The following is a 21382-nucleotide window of genomic DNA, read 5'->3' as shown; positions in this document are numbered from 1 at the left end:
TCACTGAATTCCCTTAACTTGGGTCTGCAGCACTACAATGATCCTAGGACTGATTCACTCCAGTGTACACACAGCACGGAGCACTCTTGAATTGACTAGAGCTCTTGGTTTCTCTTTTCTGTTGTTTTGGGTCACAGATCACAGAAGAATGTTGTGTCTCAGCGGATATGTTCAATGATTAATCTCCCGTTACATGCAGAGTGAGGCAAAATTTAATTTCCCATCTCTTCTATAACATACCTTCAATTAAATGTCTATATTTTGTAAGCATATATTAAAAATAAGTCAGTTTTACCAAAATTTCCATGCATATCACTTATTTCTGAATCTCTAAAGTGTCTTAAAAATCAGTGGAAAAACTATCTTCTTCATTTGTCTTTGTATAGAACTAAGGTTTTCTCACACGAATAAGTGAGTTGGTATGGGTGCTCTATCATTTTTTTATAAGAGGCTCATCTGTTGAGTATGAGATCCTGAGACATCTTAATAATATTTATAACATGAAACTAACTTATTGATTTCTGAGTGGCAAATTACTATGAAGTGTGAAAACAATATCTTTTAAAAGGAGTCTGGGATCTTTGTCATTGTTTATGATGTTTATTATTATTTATGAAACATTGCTTGTATCATAAATATAGAAGGAATGTAAGGATTTACTTAGGGTAACAGTAAAATCAACAGAATCCTAAGTTTAAGTAGAAAACTCTGATGATGTTTAGCAACTCACAGATATATTTTAAACAATATTTATTTTGATGATATCGATAATCTTGAACTTCTTATTTCTTGCCATGAAACAACTAAATGTGCAAGTTTCTTAACCTAGATTGTTGTCCACTATGCTGGGCTTTGAATTCTCTTGCCATATCAAAAGCTCAAATAATAAACTTCTGCATTAATCTTAAAGTCAAGGGTGAGATCTGTGCAAACCTCACATAATTTTTCAACCAGAAATTTCTTCTTAATAGATTCTATTTTATTGCAATTCAGTTGTTCTTTAAAAACACAATTACTAGCATTGATAAGTTATCGATAATTTAAATCTGAATTCTGGTTCCATCACCCATTAACTCTGTGACCTTGCGCAAATTATTTAATCTCTTAATCTTTAAAAGAAGTATAGCAACACATCTCATACAATTATTGCAGTAATTGAGTTGAAGTATGTAAAGTATTTGTACTGTGACTAGTGTATAGAGAGAATCTGAGGGAGGGAAAAAAATGGTGTCCATGTGAGTGGAGCTGGGGAAACACATTGACTCCAGAGTGGTGCAGAATGACACTGGCCATGTAGTTAGTTATATTTCAAAGAGAGGAGTTATAACAGACATTGTTTTAAAAACTACTTGTGCAATTATCAAAACACTGGCTGTGGGTCCTGCCATTCTAACAGATGATTTCATTCTAAGCTGTGTAACTTAAATTTAGTGCATAACATTTGGATAATTTGTTAGTCTTCACAAGTATAACCCCTCAGACCAGAGCTAAAGTCTCTACTTATGTTCAACATTTAATGATATGCCTACTTTAAATCACATACTTTGGTAGCACAAAATACAAACACATCACATACTTTCAAAATCCATAACTATTAAGTATAAATGTGTGTGTGTGTGTGTGTGTATGTGAATTAGTGCAAAACAAAAGCAACTGAAAGTAAAGCAAACACACCCTTGAAACAACAACTGTATCTCACAAATATTGATGAAAAGCCTTCCTTCAGATGGTGGTATGATACAGAACACTGTTTTTCTTTCTACACAGGTCTAATATTCACAAAAGATGGTACGTACTGGGCTTGTTCATAGCTAACAACAAGAGACCTTCCCATGGTGGCCTGTGAATAGAATTATTTGTAGTGTCTATCTACATGGCTAGGCTCATGAGGGTTTTCTCACCTTTTTTGGGGTCTATATTAGAGAGGACAAACAGATATCATTAATTTTGGAATCATTTTCATATTTGACTCTAATGATTTTCTCTGGTGTTCCCCCATTTACAACAGTAAAGCAATATATTACAGGCCACGTGATCCACTATAATACAATTCTGAAGATTTCTTGAATGGAATCACACAGTTAGGTCACACATCTTGCTTTCCATAATCTTATGTGTCTGAGTGGAACAAGTTTGAAACTGGGGCATGTAAGATACAAAAGTCTTCTTGCCAGAAGTTCCTAAGTTGAAGTTGTTCTCTACAAAGTGGGAACAAGTGTCCTGGAGGATTCTGATGTCGGTGACTAAACAGTGTGCTGGAAATGGGCATAATACTCCTGACTCATCACTTTCTCTTTTTTTGATTGAGGTGACCCCTAAATAATAGACAGACTTTTCACTATTATTTTCTTCAGGGAAATTTCCCTCCAGTTCCAAAAGTTCATCCAGTCCTTCTGAGAACGAAAGGTGTGGTGAAATCATATTGGGATGCTGCTCTGATAATATGAAAAATGCCTGGGTCTCTATCTCCCAGGAGCTATTAGAGAAAGAATGTTTCGATGGAGAATGTTTGCTAGAGAAGCACTTGCTGACTGAACTATGTATGAGCCCCTGCTCTTCATCCGTTTCGCTTGACTTGGAATTACTGACCAGTGTGGCGTATTTAACTGAGGGTTGTCTCTGGCTTTCGTCCTCACAGACAGCCGGGATGCTCCCAGCCTCAGAGATGTGAGGGCTGTTGCCCTGGTCACTAATACAGGCAGAATCCTGCTCAAGATCTTCAGCTGTCAAAAGCAGTGAGACCATAGTTGCTGGCACCATCTCATCTTTATTTTTCCCTGGTGTATCAACACTGATGTCTTCTGAAATGGTTTCAGGCTCCAAAAGAAGAGGACCAAATGTCACTGATTCTGCATGCTTGGTAAAAAGATGCTCAAAGGTTTCAGGCTAAAAGAAAAGACACATTTTAATGCTCAATTATATTAAAATTTTTTCATTATGCCATGCTTGCAGAAATCCAAGTGTATAAGGTTAATAATGATGGACATAAGTCAACCCCCAAATGAACTACTTTGAGACTAAACATACATCAAAAATCATAAAGGAGAGTCAGCTTTAAGTGTTTAAAAGCAGGACAGGACAAACTTAGGCTAGAGTTCTTTTGATTCTGTGAACCACACCATCCTCTTTGCCTTTCAGTATCTTCATCTGTAAAATGAGTTGAACATTTGCTTTGTTGTGATATGGCTAGAATTAAATAAAATAGTGTCTGCAAGTGCTTAGCTTTCAATTTAGAGAGATGACTATAATTATAAAATACTATCTGCTGAAGAATTCCTTATGTTTTACAGTAAATTATATTTCAACAAACTGAAATTTAAGTCCCCCAAAGGAAAAAAAAGGTTGAATTGAAATAAAATAAAATGAACAAAACAACTTGTCTAAAGATACTTAAAAGAGGGGCTGAGGTTGTGGCTCAGTGGTGGAGCGCTTGCATATAGCATGTGCGGTGACCTGGGTTTGATCCTCAGTACCACATAAAAATAAATAAACAAAATAAAGGTATTTGTCCATCTACAACTAAAAAAAAATTTAAAAAGATACTTAAAAGAACTATTTTATGACATAAGATATGGTACAGAGGTAAAATAATCATGAACAACTATTTAAGAACATATCCGCCTTATATTGAGATGCTGCTTGAGGTTATATAAAAATAAAAACTAATAATGCCTATTTGTTAAAAACAATGATGGTGAGAGATGGTAACAGACTTGTGAATTTCTATTCTTTATACATAATTTCATATAAAATATACACAGACATATGGAATGAAGACAAATACACAAGACAAATGTACATCATATTTTTTTATAAGAATGATGGTTACATCACAACAAAAATCTTGCCAAGCAGCCACAAATCAAGAATCTGTATGCACAAAGCTCAATTCATACAATATAAACACAATGAAAAATAAATGCAAAATAAAAAATACTGTGGATGCATCATATCAAAAAACTAACACAACTAAATTTAGTGCTACAAGAACATGTGTTCAATTTATATATCATACATGTAATTTAACTTTTTTTACAATTTTTAAACTAATAGAATGAATTCAGTTTTGTTGCCTGAGACAATGGTATCCTCAGCTGTTCTGAATGGCAAGTATATTCCATACAAAAATGAAATTTATTTAGTACAGTTTCCAAATCTTATTAAAACCATAGAGGAATAAATATACCAAACACTAAATATAATAATAATGGAATAGACTTACACATGTATTAAAATACTATATAAGGACAAATACTGTGTCAATACAACTCTATTATGCTACCAGCTTAATATAGGAAGAGAAAACTATTCCTATGCCTATTTTTCCTTCTAACATAAATCTATAGGTTTCTGATTATCTTCCAATATTTGCTTGGTCATTTTTTAAAGGCTTCTACTATACATAAGCATTGAATTGTCTTAAAATTTAAACAAATTTAGAAATTAACATCACCAAATAATTAGATGCAATGAATAAGAAAAACAAAAAAATGTACAAATACAATGAAAATTCACACGTGTTCTTCAAACGACCTATCTGACATCTTTTATGTTCCCTAAAACTTCATAATGGGCAACTAATTATTGAAACCAAAAATTGCATGTGTCTTAAAATGAATTTAGGTGGAAGACACTAATACCAAGAAATTACATACTCATATACTATTGAAATATTATTTTATCAATGGGCCACAAACTTCATCAAAACTTCATTAAAAGTATGTTTGTTTAAAAAACTATTTTGCACCAGACACAGTGACACATGCCTGTAATCCCAGTGGCTTGAGAGGCTGAAGCAGGAGGATCTCAACTTCAAAGTCAGACTCAGCAACTTAACGAGGCCCTAAGCAACTTAGCAAGATCCTGTCTCAAAACAAAAAATAAAAAATGGGCCTAGGGATATGGTTCAGTGTAAAACACCCTTGGGTTCAATTCCTGGTACCAAAAAATAAAAATAAAAATAGAAAACTATTTCACTATATATATCTAATTTTTTTGAGATTCTAGAACAATCCAGGCATATGTTAAATATGTATTCAGCTGGTAAGGATTAAAGGATATCCTTTCATAATTTCACATTCCAATGACATCTGTTAATAGTCAATGGAGGGAGGAAAAGAGACACATTCTTCCTGTTTTTTATAGTTTTTTAAAGACATCCATATAAAACTATGAATAAAATCTAAGTTACCCATAGATATCCTAAATTTGAATATTATTTGGATTCATCACTAGACACTTTGGTTTAGTTTGTAAGCACACTTAGCATGCTAATTTCACAGAAGTTGCAAGTGCTCTTATTTTTTCAGGAAGAAAAATTATGTCCTCACCATGAACTATCTGTAAAAGTTCCAAAGAGACTCCCTTCCTTGCATCACTGCACACTTCCCTGACTGCCAGAAGTCTTGGATGGTTCAGTGGAAATAAATTAAATTTAGGCAAGAATTGCACAAGGCGGCTGGACTGGAGGTTGTTCTTTTCTGATCTGGGGAATGTGACCTGAGCATGTAGGGTTATCCTGATGTGAACTGTTAATTTCCACCGTTCTGTGACTAGCATGAACTACAAATTCTGGCTTTCTTTGAATTTAAATGAAAGTTAGCACTGAAGTCATTTTCAAAACTATTGACAACTGAAATTTCCAGATTGACCAAAGTTGGACACATCCAAGCTTCAAGGCATTCAAAAAGAAACCCAAATGGGTCAATTTATAGTCTTCTCAAGTGTCTAGTAAGAAATCTTAGAGAAAATTTTCGACATAAAAATATAAACTAAATACTTTCACTACATTCTGAGTGAGATGGAGTCATTGTGTTTGCAAAGATGTGTGCCAGAAGTTGCAGTTCACCTCATTACAGGATTACCTATTAGGTATTTCATAATATCTAGTAGGTATGTTATGACAGCAACAGTCATCTAGAATCTTATGACCAGGAAAATGATAAATCAAAAGCCAGAAATCATGAATATTATTTTTTTAAAATTAGATGAACTGAAAATTAATCATACATTCAAACTGAACTGAATTCAAACCTATGAGACCCAGAGTTTACACATCTATTTTAAATTCTAAATGAAACATAATCCACCATATATTATCAATAGTTTAATAAATTTTTTTAAAAAAGATTTGCTCTCCTTCTTCAAAATGTAAAAATCTTCTAACACTCTATGGACTGTTGGGAAGTTGGTACATTGGGTTCATCTGTAGTGATCATGATTAGACTTCAAAGAATGTCCGTTCTCTGTTTAGATAAAATAAAACAAAATAAGAAAGCAAAATAAAAAAAATGACTCAGAAAGCAAATGATAAAATATTTAAAAACATTTCTGTGGTTTTGGTCTATAAGTTCTTCTGCTATAGCAACACATCCTTTTTTTTAGGAAAGTGAACCTTTTTTTTTTTTTTAAACCAAGGTGGCTTCTCTCATTTTTTAATGGTACTTTAATATTGCAATCTAAAGATAGTTTTAATTGCCACAGGAATAAAAGAATAAGTAAAAGGAAATAACAGAAAGACTGGAAAAATATTACTGTTGGGATAAAACCAACAGTTATATTGGAGAGTCTGCAACAAAAAAGAGAAAGTAAGGCAGTGAGAAGAAAAAAATTTAAGAAACAAAGAGAAAGATGGCCAAAATGGTGAAAAATAGAACCACAGAACCATTATCATGAATTTATTTTGCTCAAGGCAGAAAAAAGATCTAAGAAATCATCTGGTCCAAGACTCTCTTCATTTGCTTAGATAAAGCGTTGAGGCCTGAAAGATTATTTGGTTAAAATTACAGCTTTTTGAAGCAAGCTGTAAAATTTACTTAAAATTTTTGAAAAGACTGACATAAATGTAGATAAGAAGCATGTCTGATAAAAAGAAAGAAAAAAGCAAGCCCCAAACAAAAATAATGAAATAGAAGATGAGAAAAATACTGTAAAATAAATTAAAAATGGAAAGGAATGAAATGAATTCAAGGTAAATTAAGAGTTTTAAGGTATATTTAACAAGGAAAGTTCAGCTAATTTGGATCAAAAGAAAAAAAAAAAAAAAGGATACAAATCAAATCAAGAAAGGTTACAGTCTTACATACTATAAAGCCTGAATGATAAGAAAAGCAAGGTTATTGAGTTACTGCCTTTTCCTATGCCAAGAATTCAATCTTTGTTTATGACTAATTTTTAAAGTATAAATAAAAATGGCATAGAGAAAAATTCTGATTTAAGAGGGCAACAGGGAATGAGTAGTTTTATTCATTTCTAAAAATGGAAAATAATTAGAAGAGCATGGACCACAGAAAATGAACAAAAAATTAAGGAAGACCAGGATATATCCAGGGTAGAATGCAGCTGAGAGAAAGTCAGCCAGCCTGGCTGATTACATTGCAGATGACTGAAGAAGTGGCCAATAAACACACAGAAGAAAGGAGACCACTGGCTAAAAACAGGCCTGATGGGAGCTCTGCATGTGGAATGGGGTTCTTCTACTCTCTGCTGAACTTGGAAGCACCTTTGTGCAAGAACAACCTTCCATACCCAGATTAAGGGTTTGTTCTTAAAAGCAGCTGAGGAACTGTGAGAGGAGACAGGAGCTTGAGATACCACCATGTCAGAGCACATCTTTTCTCATTCTGACCAGAGCTTTGACTACACAGCTGGCACGGCAATCCCTGCTATATGCACGGCTACCATTCCACCTATCTGCTGCTTCATGCAAATATGAAAGGAAAGCCAAGTATTACCAGATACTTGGGAGAAGTCTGAGACAAGAAAAGTCAGTATAAATAAGTGAAAAACATGACCTAACAGAAATGGAAGAATCAAGAAATAGAATTTTATATAAATTAAAAAAAAATCCTCTAACTGGAATTTCTAGTACTATTTTAGAAAATATTGTATGCATAAAACTAGACTACAATATTCTGAAAAATCATACTTGGAAATGTGCAAATAATAATGGCAAATAAAAATCCAACAGCAGCAATGGAATAATAGAGGGTGGCAAGATATCACAATGAAAAAGAAAGAAAGAAAACCAGAAACTATTAGAGATTAAAAAATAATAATAATACATAGAAGATCCATTCAGAGTGCCCAACTTTCAACAAATACAGATACTAGAAAGAACCGAATGAGAGGAAATAATCAAAGAAATAATGGAATTTCTTAGAGTTGACAGGGGATAAAGTTGCTTCAAATGGTGACCAAAAACATGAAAAAAATAACCACTTTAGGCTCAATGCTGAAATTTCAGAACATCAAAAATAGAAAGTATATTTTTAAAAAGAGAAAACTGCAAGTAACCAATGAGAAGCAAAGTTTCACATCTGACTTCTCAGAAGCAACCAGGGACACCAGACCATAAAAGACAGGTATGGTTTCAAAGTTCTACTGGAAACTTTTCAACCTAGAAACTGACACTCCACCAAATTATAAGTAGAGGAAGATGGAATAAAAGGAACTCTAACACACAGAGATCAAGACATTTCACCCATGTTAGTTAATCAAGTGAAACCAGGGAAAGAAGTCTAGGAAACAGTAATGAGCAGAAACCAGTTAAGGGAAGGTTCAGAATAATAACTTGTAGCAATTTTATAAAAGGCCTAATCCTGATTGAAGTAGAAGGATGGAGGGTCTCCTTGGCAGAGTGTGCTGCAGACAGGTCTCCAGTGAAGACAGGGACTGCATGAAATATCTCATACATCAGACGTACACAGAACTTGAGATGACAGAATCAGACAGGCAGAGTGACAATTAGAAACTCTGGGGAAAGAAGAAAAACTAAAAATGAAAAAGATGAAAGCAACAATATTTGGCATAATTTTGATCAAGTGGAATGTTTCTAATATATTTTCTAATACTCCTACGACATTGAAACCATCAAGAAATGTAATCACATTATGGTTCTGCAAGGAACAATACTGACATAATCATAACAGTATAAATTCAATTTATTGTTTTTTTTTCTTTTTAAAAAATGAACCCATGGACAGATTATAACACAGAACACGTTATCAACCCTGACCTAAGTATAGTTATAATTTCCAGAGATTAGGAAGTGAGGGGGAAATGGAGGGAAATGTGAAATGGGTAATGCATTTAATAAAAACAGGTGAGGAGCTCTGAGGAAGTTTATTTGATAGAACAAAAAATGAAAGCTTAAGTAGATTTTTCTGATGTTGCAGAGGAATTGAAAAAAAAGTAGTAGAAAAATATGTGGTAGGAGCATGAGGAAAGAAGGGGAGGAAAAGTACATGGTGAGTAAAGTCCTCCTTCCAGCCAGAAACCAGCAGATCATGCACAATCCACTGTGACAGAAGCATATGCTTTCTAGAAATGTGAAGATGACCTGTTAGAAAAATTAAAAGCAAGACAGTTAAAGTAGTGGCATTTAGAGAGCAAGACTAATGGCAGGGCGGAGTGGAGGAGTAGATTGTATTTTCAATAAAAAATTTTCTAGACAATTTTATTATTAAACCATGCACATGTATTTCTTTCAAAAAAATTTTTTAATTATGAGAAGTATCCAGACATATACCTTAGATAATGAAGGGACATATATAACCAGGCTTCCTGAGCATTTTTGTAATAAATAGAAAAAGAGTTCAAACAAATATCCACTAGAAGCAGATTGGACAAAGGAACTGTGTGGCATGTTCGTGTGATAGACTAGTGTGGAGCAGTCCAGGTAGATAAACTATGCTAACTCTACATGGAGAGAGCTCAAAACCAAAGCTGAGAGACAAGTAGTTTGGAATGAATCATGTGGATGGTATGTTAACATTAACAATTCCCCAAGGGATCACTGTGCATTGGCCACACATGCACACGCGTGGGTGTAGGAAATATTTAAGTACAAACTTGATGAACAGAAGTGGGGGCTCTACAGAGGAAGGGAAGGAGGGATTAAAAAAGGAAGGGAACAAGTGGAACAAACTTTATCTGTGATTCTTATTTAAAATAAGGCAAATATGGAAAATTTCTAAAATTTTATAAGTATATAATAGGCTAAAAGACATTTTAATATAATCCCCCCCCACCATTGTTTGTTTGTTTTTGCAGTGCTAAGGATCAAACCCAGGGCCTCACACATGCTAGGCAAGGGTTCTACCACTTAGCTATCCCCAGACCTTACATTATTTTGCTTTTAATATATTTACATTTTCTGGGGGAAAAAAACTGAAGGGGAAAAGGAAGTATAGCATGCAAAAGAAAGATTTTGAGGAAATTATATTAGAAGGAATTATATATGATTAATATAAAATATTATATTAATTACCTTTGGTTGTTACCCTACTGTTATTAGTAAAGTCTGGCATACAGTGCTTTAAATAAATGTTTTCTTTTTCTTTTAGAGAGATCTCAAAATACTGGCTTTTAAAAGACTTTTTGCATCTTTGATTTGCATAAGTGGAACAGACTAATATTAGAGAACATTTTAGAGATCAGGCTGGATGTCTAGGATTTACAAGTACAGAGCCATTTCATAAAAATCAATGCTCCTGGCTGGGCGCAGTGGTATAGGCCAGTAATCCCAGCTACTCGTGAGGCTGGGACAGGAAGATTAGAAGACTGTAAAATTAGAAAATTAGAAAAATTAAAAGCAAGATAATTAAAGTAGTGGCATTTAGAGAGCAAGACTAATGGCAGGGCGGAGTGGAGGAGTAGATTGTATTTTCAATAAAAATTTTTCTAGACAATTTCATTATTAAACCTGCACATGTATTTCTTTCAATTTTTTTTTATATTATGAGAAATATCCAGACATATACTTTAGATAATGAAGGGACATATATAACCAGGTGGACAGCCCTGTCAACTTATAGAGACATTGTCTGAAAATAAAAAGAGGTGGAGATGTTGATCAATGGCAAAAAGCCCTGGGTTCAATTCCCAGTATTGTAAAACAAAAATGTTTCTAAAAATCTGAATTTGCAGAACAAATTAAAGAAAATATTTTACATAAAAATTATTACTTCCTTAAAAAAATGACTGTATTTGAATTATTTTTAAAAATGATGGGCTACTGTGGTCTTTGTTTTATGGTACTTTTTATTTGCTTTTTTATTACTTTTGTTTTAGAATTGGATAAACTTCATTTTATTTACCCATTCATTATTTGAAGGTCATTTTTCTTCATGTTTCGATTATCATGAATAATCCTGACATGAAAATTCATGTCAAATTTCCATGTGAATAAATTACTTCATTTTATGTTGGTGTATACATTGGAGTAGAATTGCTGAGTCTCATATTTAATCTTTTGAAGATATGTCAGACTATATTCTAAAAGGGTGGTACTATTTTACAATCCATCAGAGTAGATGAAGGCTCCATTTTTCCACATTCTCACCAATATTTATCTTTCTTTTATAGCCATCTTGCCAGATGTGAAGTGGGACCTTTGGATTTTGGCTTGCATTTCCCGAATGTCTAATGATGTCAAGTATATTTTACTTTGTAAGCACAAATGGTTATTTCCATACCTTCTTTGGATATATACCAAGTCAGATTTCTTGCCCATTTATTTACTATGTTAAAACATATAGACATGAAATTTACCATTTCCATTATGTTTAGGTATGTAATTCAGTAGTATTTAGTACATTAAGGAATAGACACATTATTATTATGGAACTAATGACCAGGGTATCAGTTTGCATCAGATGGACCTGGGTTGGAATGCAGGTTTTTATATGTACTGGCTGGGTGGTCAAGACATGCTACTGAACTACTCTGAGATTCAATTTTGTCATCAGAAAATACTGGGCTCTTTAATCTATGAAAGAATTAAATAAAATAACATAAATATGAAAGCACAGGACAGGGAGTAAACTTGTCATTTTTTCTTTGGTAACATAAAGTGAGTTTTACTGTATTGTTTTTTCTTTAATATGTAAATTTTAGTTATTTAGGAGATTAAAGCAGAAGACTAGATATAATATTTTTCTCTTTTTATGAGAATTTTTATCATTAATAAAATCTTTGAAGTTATATTTTTCACTCTTTAAATATTCCTACTTTATTAAAAAAACTTATTTATTTCTAATTCACCTGTTAAGTCCTAGTAATAAACTAAGCTTTTGTGACTGTTTAGAAAATATCTTCTAAGATTAGAAAAACCAAATATTTGCAAAGATAAAAAAACAATCAGTCTTACTTATAAGTAAAGATTTTCACATCTTCTGTAAGTATCAAAAAATTCTTTAATTTACCAGAATCTGGAAATTTTTGGTGATATTTCATTTTTCTTGTATGTAAGATCTGGCAGATGACCAGCTAGGCACCATGTTGATCTTCAGGGTGTGTTAAAGCAGACAGTGGGGTAGGACGGAGTCCATGACAAAGTCAACCACCCTGTACCCACTCATCAGTTCTTTGTGCCAGCGTTTTCTAGACACAGGGAAAGTCATCTGGTGTGGGTTCACACTGCACCTTGCTGAGGTGGGCCTGATCTTTCCCTTGCTAGGTAAATACTTAGAAGCATGTCCATGGTGGTTCCCAGGTAAGGTGTCGCATGAACATGCTGAAGAGAGAGGATTTTAGTTCTTTCTAAGAAATAATAAGATAGTCATCCATGAATTAATATAGACTTATATAGAGAAGTTTTAATTTTTTATTTAAATAGGTAATTATTATGACAAAACCTTTATATTTAAGAAAAAGAAAAGTCTCCAGCTTACTCTTTCACCTCCAGTCCATTTCCAATTTGTAAACATGCTCTGATCCGTCCAACCACATGGCTTTGCAGGTGGTCTTACCAGAGCCTGTGAATAACTATTTACCTACCAGATCTTGGGTCAAAGGTCAATATTGTGTCTATGCATTCTGGAAGAACAAGGAGGCTTGTGTAACTGGAGCAGAGTTCAAGAGGAGGCTATCAATACAGACAGAACTTGTGGACCTGGAGGTGTTGGAAGGATTCTTACTGCACCTTCTTAACTGTACCTACTCCTCCCCACCCCACACACTACACCAGACCACACCATAAGTTCTTAGCACCACTGTAGTTTATGACTGTAATGTTATTTCTATAATAAACTGGTTAGTGCTCATCTTTCCCTGACAAGGAATGTCCAGTACTTTCCCGGCCAGGAATGTGCAGTACTTTTCTTATTATTACAACACGATGAGATAGCAAAGTGACTAGCGTAGGAAAGGTATTCAATAATATCCTAAATGAATGAAAGAAATACATGAATGAATGAAAAATGAATAATCTATTTTAGAGAAGCAAAAAATACAAGTTCTTCCTATTCTTTCAATCTAGTCACTCTTCTTTAACCTTACTGTCTTATTTCTTAGATAGGAGAATTGCTTGAAAATCTGTTCTACAGATGAGCAAAAACCTAACCTTATATATATATATTTGCTTCTTGAACAAATGAATGAATTATATACATATATAATATATACATATATACATATATAATTATATACATATATATATATGCACCTGAAATATAACAATAGAAAAGAAGAGAAATAAACGTTTTGTAATTGACAAAAATCAGCAACTCTGTTGTAATAAAGGGAGACTCCATGGTTCACAGTGAGCAACAACACAACCAAGGAGAATGCAGGCCTGTGGCTAAAGTCAGGCAAGGTGCAGTTTCCATAAAGAGAAGGATTATATGTGAAACTACACTCCCGGCTCTTCTGAAAATAGGGCATTGCTTTCTTCTGATAAAAGAGTATAACTCTTCTGTATTGTTAATTATGCTTACAATATTACTTGTGTATTCATTCATTAATAAGCTGTAAATTACTTTTCCTAATTTCAAGATCATAGACCATTGAATGTTCTGAAATCAACTTACTGGGTCACAGAGAACATTTTTAACAAATGAAATAGAATTTTAATAACATTATATTCCTTCTATTTCAAGCAAATAGTGGTTTTTTTGTTTCTTTTTAACACTGAAACACTACTTTTAATGACGTATAAAATATTTTAAATAATCTTTTTAATTCAAATAATGTAAGTTAAACTTAAAGTACATTTTTAAATAATTATAATCAATAATGATAAGGAGCAAAGAGATAATTTTATACATTCCTGACAGAAATATAATCATAAATTCAATGTTTTAAAAATATTTTTATTAGTGCATCATAGTTATACATTGGGGTTTATTTTGATTATACAAGCATGGAATATAATTTGCTCCACCTGTGCATCTTTTGTTTTCCTTTTACATCTCTATATCTGTGTGTGTAGTTGGCTGAAAGGTGAAATATATTTCTCACTGTGGATCATGATCAAATATAGAAGTATATAAACATATATATAGAAAGTCACTGCTTATAGAACGCCCCTATAGGCTCCAAAGTCAGACAAGCTGGAACACTAATCCTGGCTTTAAAACACTACCTCTTCTACAAAATGGAGCTAATAATTAATCTAAAATATGTAAAATAATATCATAAATAATAATGACTAATATTTATTGAGACCTTTCTATGTCATGAAAGGTCCATCTCCTTTAATCTCCAAAACAGCCCAATAAAGCTAACTTAACCTCATTTTACAGGAGAGGAAACAAAGATACTGAGAACTGAAGGGACAGTCTATATGAACCCAAGAGTATTTATCTCAATGATCTGCACATAAATAAGTGCACAACCTTGTTAGGAACTACCAGCAATTATTTAATGAATCCTACTTTAGCATCTTGCATGGAGCAGGAAAAGTTCACAAACATGTGTGATGGATAAAATGCAGTCCTTGCACTCAGAGAATTATCCACAATAAGGTCTAGGAAATTAAATAAGAAATTCTTCTGAACTATATTCATGAAAGGAAAGCTTGGAGAAAGAAGGGTGTAGAGCAAGATCTTCACCGAAGAGGAAGACTCTGCATAGCTAGAATGAAACAGTAAAGGTACAACCAAGGCCCAGGGGAAGAAACAACTGTACATGAAGATTGACAACAGAATGTAGAGAGAAAGTGTTGAATACTAGATTAAGGATTTGTATCCTGTAGCCAAAAAAAAAAAAAAAAAAAACCCCACTGAAGACTAAAATGAGTAATGATAAACATGTAATGGCTAATACATAATAACCTCAAAATAATTACTATTTTAAGAATTGTGTATTTTGACATGAAGAGCAAATTTGATTTTTTTCAATGTTATAGGTGGAAAGTCAACCTTGTTCAAGGAAAATTATGAGGATTAATAAAAACACTCATTAAACTCTAGAATTTTCTAAAATATTCTATTATAGAAGTAAGTTCAAGTTTTTTTAATAGGTAACTATTACATAAAGTATTTTAGCTTAAAGGGGAATATCTGCATAAACATGGGTTTTTATGATAAATGCATTTCTCAGTTTGTAGAGTTTGAGGACAAGATTATTGATATAATTTTCAAGTTTCCTTAAATAATTATGGACATTAAATCATATAAATATAATGACACAAAGCCTTTTGCCTAAAGAGAATTTATACCAAAAAAGTGGCCAAATATCCATTCTTCATCAGATTTGACCCTTAGTATTCTACTATTCATTTTATTTTCTACTATGGCCAGAAGAAATATATGCATATTGTCAAGTCATATATAAGCTGGTACTGAATTTCTTTTCTTCCTAATTTCAAATACCTGCATTCTGATATTTTAAAGGTCTAAACAGACTCAAATTAAAATGAATTAAATAAAACAAAAACTCTTATATCTTAAAACATGTTTAAAGATTTAGAAATCATATGGCATCTAAAATGCAATCTTACATATTTTGAGTTAAAAAGACTGAAAAAGCGACCTTCTGAAAATTGAGTCCTTGTGCCCAGGAACAATTCTTGGGGTTTGGAACATCTTCCCATAACAGCTTCTTCATTCTACAAAGGATAAATAAGTAAGTCATAAGAATTACAGAAAAACATGCATATTGAAAATGCTAAAAGTTAATGAATATACAAAATAGAAATTGGTCCTTCAGGGCAGTTATGCTTCAGCAGGGTCTAATTCATTTTTACATTCTGTCCCATGAAGAGTGCCATCAAATTTCTACCTAGAGCCAAGTTAATGATGCATCATAATAAAAATAGCTCATTTTATTGAAAGCTTGGGCCAGGCACCAGGCTAAACACAGATTTTTTTTGCATAGATTTTCCTCAAAAAATAAAATATTGAAAGTGGCTACCACATGGGTGTCAGAAACAAACCCATCTGATGGAGCCCCAGCAACTCAACTGACCATAGAACCATCTATGGCAGCCATAGAACCATCCAGGGAACTCAAGGCCATTTGTCTGACAAGCCAGACAGACTGGAGCCAGGCAGGGCTGTTCTCTAAAGAGCACAGTGACTGCTCATTGCAAATGAACGACTGCTCCAGGTCACAAATAAAGTCCATTTTTAAAGTCCTGTGATCACCACTAAAATCTTCAAACCAAATTTGAGGGCTCCAAGAGCCATTTTTATCACATCCAAGAACATGCCCAGACTTCTATTTTTAGTCTATTAACTCCTAAGTGTATAATAAGAGGGGTTAAAAAAAAAAGACTCAACTAAATTCTTCCTTAAGGTATATGTTGTTCTATGAAATTGAAAAGTCATTTCATGAAAGCAAAACTTTTTACTTTATACCATCTTAACTGTATAATGAATACATACAAAAACATTTAGAATACTTCAACATTCATGATTTGAGTTTTAATCTTAGAGCTTTTGCCATAAAGATTCTTAACATTAAGTACAATACCTTTGGTGTGATATTAACAATGTTCCAAGCAGTAAGACAGAAGAGGAAATAATTATCGGCACAATTACATATAGACCTGCATCATTCTTGTGTTTTTCAATATCATCTGAAAAAGAAATATAATTGACACAATTCAGATACTTAAGGCAATCTTAATTTCTTTCTGTATCAAAATTATAGTAGACTTTTTCAGATTTCAAAATAAATCTTTGTCTTAAAAAATAAGAGGGAGACAAAAGTATATTATATCCACATTAATGTTTTGTTTAGCATTATACTTAAGACCTAGCAAAAATTTTTTCAAAATTATTTATTTGCCATGCCACTCCATCAGATTATCTTTAGATATGAGTCAAAGTATCAAACTTGTGGTGATGACACAGCCACATCAATGTTTATAATGGCTCAATTCACAGTAACTAAGCTATGGAGCCAAACCAGGTGTTGAAGGACACCTTCAACAGATGAGTGGATAAAGAAAATGTGATACACACACACACACACACACACACACACACACACACACTTTGGAATGTTACTCAGTTATAAAAAGAGTGACTTTATGACTTTTGCTGGTAAATGGATGGATTTGGAGACTATCATGCTAAGTGAAATAAGCCAATCCCAAAAAACCAAAGGTCAAATGTTCTCTCTGATATGTGGAGGCTTAACACACAAGAAGGGGGAGGGAAGAAGAATAGAAGTTCAGTGGATTAGACAAAGGGAAAGGAATGAAAGGATGGGGGATTGAAATAGGAAAGACAATGGAATGAATTGGACATAACTTTCCTATGTTCATATGTGAATATACCACCAGTGAAATGCCACATCATGCATAACCACAAAAATGGGAAGTTATACATCATGTATGAATGATATATCAAAATACACTCTACTGTAATGTATATCTAAAAAGAACAGATTTTTTAAAAAAAGTTTTCATGATGAGTCATAGCATCTTCTCCCAACAAACCCAATCTAAAATACTTGCCAAACTTTATCTTGTTCCCTCCAGAGACACGCATCTCCTGGCTGTTTCTAGAATTACTATGCTCATTCTTCAGGGCCTTTACATAAAGCTACCCCTTTGCCTGGAGTGTTCCTCCCTTTTATACGCAAATATCAGCACCACAAAATTACCATTTCTGGGCTTACTAACTAAAGCAACACATTTTTAACTCCATCCCTTCATCTTACTTTTATTTTCCTTTAGGTACCTATTTCTATCTGACATTATATTTTACATACTCTCTTTGTCCATCACTCCCATTAGTTCACTGAGGTTTAGGCTCCATGATGACAGAATCTTATGTTCACCCTTTAACCTCCATTCTTAGAATAATATTATTTCTTTGCCATGCCACTCTATCAGATTACCTTTAGATTATATCAATAAATGTTTGTTAAATACTGAAATAATTTTTAAAATTATCTTCATTCTAAAATCAGATAAAATGTTTCTTTATAAAAACGACATTATTGGGAACCAAGCATGGTGGGGCACACCTCTAACTAATCCCAGTGGTTTGGGAATCTGAGGCAAATTCAAAGTTAGCTTCAGCTGTTTAGCAAGGCCTAAGCAACTTAGTGAGACCCTGTCTCAAAATAAATAAATAAAAGGGCTGAGGATATGGCTTAAGTGCCACTGGGTTCAATACCCAATACCAAAACCAAAAGTATATTATTAGGTTGTTTGAATTTGAAGACAATTAAAGAAAAATAAGATCAAATCATTGGTAATTCAAGTACAATAAATCACATCAGAAATATAAAAGGTACAGTGAATGTAACTGTATAACTATCTATTTTTATTTTTAGAGAAAAGATATTTTCTTTTGAACCATCCTATTTTACATTTACATAAGACCTGACTCTTCCATGATCTCATCAGAAAAAGAATAATCCAATGGCAACATAATTTCAAATAAATCTGGAAACACATATCAGTGTAAAATGATCTAAAAGAAAAACTTTTACCTTGGGTGAAACTAGTAGTTATCTTTGGTTTTCCCACTCCTTCCATAAATACTGGGTAAAGACTGAACTGATACTTCTCAATAGGGATAAAATGATCTGAGGAGGAAAATACAGTAAAAGTTCATTTCTGCTTAACTAATACTGAGGAGACCCTATTTTTAAAAAATATGCTGTTTTCCAAACAGAAGTCAGCAGTTATTTATAGACTGAAGTCATGATGGAGTTTTGAAAATAACCTAAGCATTCCACACTCCCTAGTAATGATAATAGTTTTCCAAACAACTTTTCAAATATATTACTCAGACACAGAAGATTGTGATTTTTCAAAGGTGTGTTTCAGTTATAGCCACTATGTTCAATTCAGAATAAGAGCTTTCTTTCCTTCACTTTTCCAGAATATGTACTCCCTTCTCTCCCTTATCCTCAAAGTAGGTAATATTTCCCTTCTATAGGAATTTAGTTTACTTAGTTTCTCCAATCAAGGTAACTGAAAGACTAAAGTCTTGTGAAATCCTTTGCAAAGAGGATGGATATGATGACCAAGCCTCCTCTTGCAATATATGGAGGTCTAGATACCAGGAGAATGGCCATGCTTGTGGCAAAGCTCAAAGACCTAACAAGGATTTTCATGATTGTTAATAACATGTGAATATTATTCTAGAAGAGGCAGATCTTTTTGAAGCTTAAATTCTATATCCCCATTATTTAAAGAAAGGCAGAGAGAGTAACCACCTAGACAACAGTGGTCATGAACTCAGTTCTCTATCCAGAATTTATAAACAAATTTACCCTGATGCTAAATTATAAGTTTCTGGAATGAAATGAAAGTGTAAGTCCTTTGGATGATTTTCTGTGATAAGATCATGGTAATCCTTAGTTTACCTACTTACTTTCCCTTAATCCTTACTCTGACTTGGAGAGGCTGTATTAAACACTTACAATCTGTGCTTTACATGTCCCTTGGGATAACTGTTATACTGCTGAGAGATCACACTGGCCTAAGTGGTTACTTAGATGCTTAGATTTGTGGTCTACCACTCCCACTCATTGCTAGTGACATTATAAGCGAGTACATACTTTGGGAAAGCAATTTGGCAATAGTTTTAAAAAGGTAAAGCTGAAAGCAACATAAATAATCTCAAGTAGTTTAAGCAGATTTGGAAATAAAAAGTTATATGGGCATTAAAAATAATGATAGAAAGGATTGAGTCAAATATATATGATATATGATTACAATGATGTAAATTATTAAAATGAAAAAAGGTCAAGGGAAATAGAATCAAATGTTTTGATAAGGTGATAGAAGTATTAAGCTGGTAGTACTATCTATGTTTTTAAAGTTTTCATTAACTAGCTAAATTATTTGAATTAATTTATACAGTATCATACTAATCCATGAGCCAAACTTTTTAAAATACAGTAAATTTAGGACTGGGTATGTAGCTCAGTGGTAGAGTGTTTGCCTCACATGCATGAGGCCTTAGTTCAATCCCCATTACCACCAAAAAAAAAAAAAAAGAAAAAGAAAGTATAGCAAACTTACCATGGATATAATATTTCTTAACATTTGAAGGGATTCTAAGCCATTTAATTTCATCATCTTCATGAAGATTTTTCCATTCAATGATAAAGTATATGAGACGGTAATCACTGGGTGATAGCACCCAGGAAAGAATCACACAACTGCTGTTTAAAGGATAAACACTGAGCGACTGCATGAGATTTACTGAAGGGAAAAGAGAACATTTATTTTTAAATTAAAATTAATGAAAATTTATTAATACCCTAGAGGAACTTATGACCTATTGGATGAAGGGAGAAAAGGCAGCAGACAATTTATGTAAATGTAATACATACCAATTATTTTTCCATCATGAGAGTCACATAAGCAGAGAGAGATAGGAATACATGATATGGAGGAGAAAAATGATTCCACCTAAGATCTAAAAAAAGGAATTTTCTCGAGAGTCAAAATTGTTCTCAGCTGGAATCCTGCACAAGCCTATTAACCATCCTCTAGGATTCCCTCCAAACTCTTCTCTCCTGCTGACACAGTGATGCTTTCAAAGCAAAAAATCTGTTCATTTTAATACCCTCAGAACAGATTCTGACTTAAAAGCCTCCAGTCGATTTCCACATCTGAGCCTAAAATTCCTATCATGCCTAAAAGGCTCTGAGGGCCAAGTCTCAGCCTACTTCTCTGACTTTTGCAAATTTCTACAATAAAGCCATCCTGGTTTTCCTTCTTTTCTTATCCTGTGCTAAAAAGACTTTTGATCAGCTGCTCCTCTGTTGGGACCAATGTTCTTCACCCCACCCCACAAATGAGGAAATCTAACTTCTATTCACACTTCAGATTTCAATTTAATACCATTTCCTCAAGGTGACTTCTCTGATCCTCAATGCCAGGTCATGTTCCTTTTTATTTATTCATTTTTTAATTTCATAAAATTATATTCCTTTCTTAAGGACACTTAGCTTATAAGTAGCCAATCACTTGTATGATTATTTGATTCATAACTATCCCATCCATTGACTCTGACTATGCCTCATTATAGTTTTTTCTCATGTTGAAACTTCCCCACTTAGCACACTGAAGCATTCAACAAATACTTCTAGAACACATTTACTGAAAAAAATTTAAGTATAAATGTTGTACTGGGCATTATCAAACTTACAAGAAGTTTACACAATAAGTTAAACAATG

At 33.2% G+C, this 21382-nt stretch overlaps 1 protein-coding gene across 5 annotated transcripts in view; it reads right to left on the bottom strand.

Moving 5' to 3' along the window:
- Positions 1–1463: 1463 nt before the first annotated feature.
- The window catches only part of Lepr (leptin receptor), an 84892-nt gene continuing 64973 nt past the window's right edge, over positions 1464–21382 (bottom strand). For 4 of the 5 annotated variants that reach the window (XM_046451027.2, XM_046451029.2, XM_046451030.2 and 1 more), the window contains 5 exons: positions 20219–20401; positions 18676–18771; positions 16699–16804; positions 15757–15832; positions 3795–6245 (listed from right to left, as the gene is read on the bottom strand). In XM_046451027.2, coding sequence (XP_046306983.1) covers positions 6228–6245; positions 15757–15832; positions 16699–16804; positions 18676–18771; positions 20219–20401 — 479 coding nt within the window. In that variant the 3' untranslated portion in view covers positions 3795–6227. Of the gene's footprint in view, positions 2887–3794; positions 6246–15756; positions 15833–16698; positions 16805–18675; positions 18772–20218; positions 20402–21382 lie in introns of those variants that run through there. The other variant, XM_046451031.2, reaches the window with a different exon arrangement.

Source organism: Marmota monax, unplaced genomic scaffold (assembly GCF_021218885.2).
Source record: "Marmota monax isolate L192 unplaced genomic scaffold, Marmota_monax_Labrador192_F-V1.1 WCK01_AAM20220418_F8-fsc00023, whole genome shotgun sequence".
NCBI lineage: Eukaryota > Metazoa > Chordata > Mammalia > Rodentia > Sciuridae > Marmota > Marmota monax.
The sequence above is the reverse complement of the archived record's forward strand: the minus strand, read 5'-3'. Positions and strand labels throughout refer to the sequence as shown.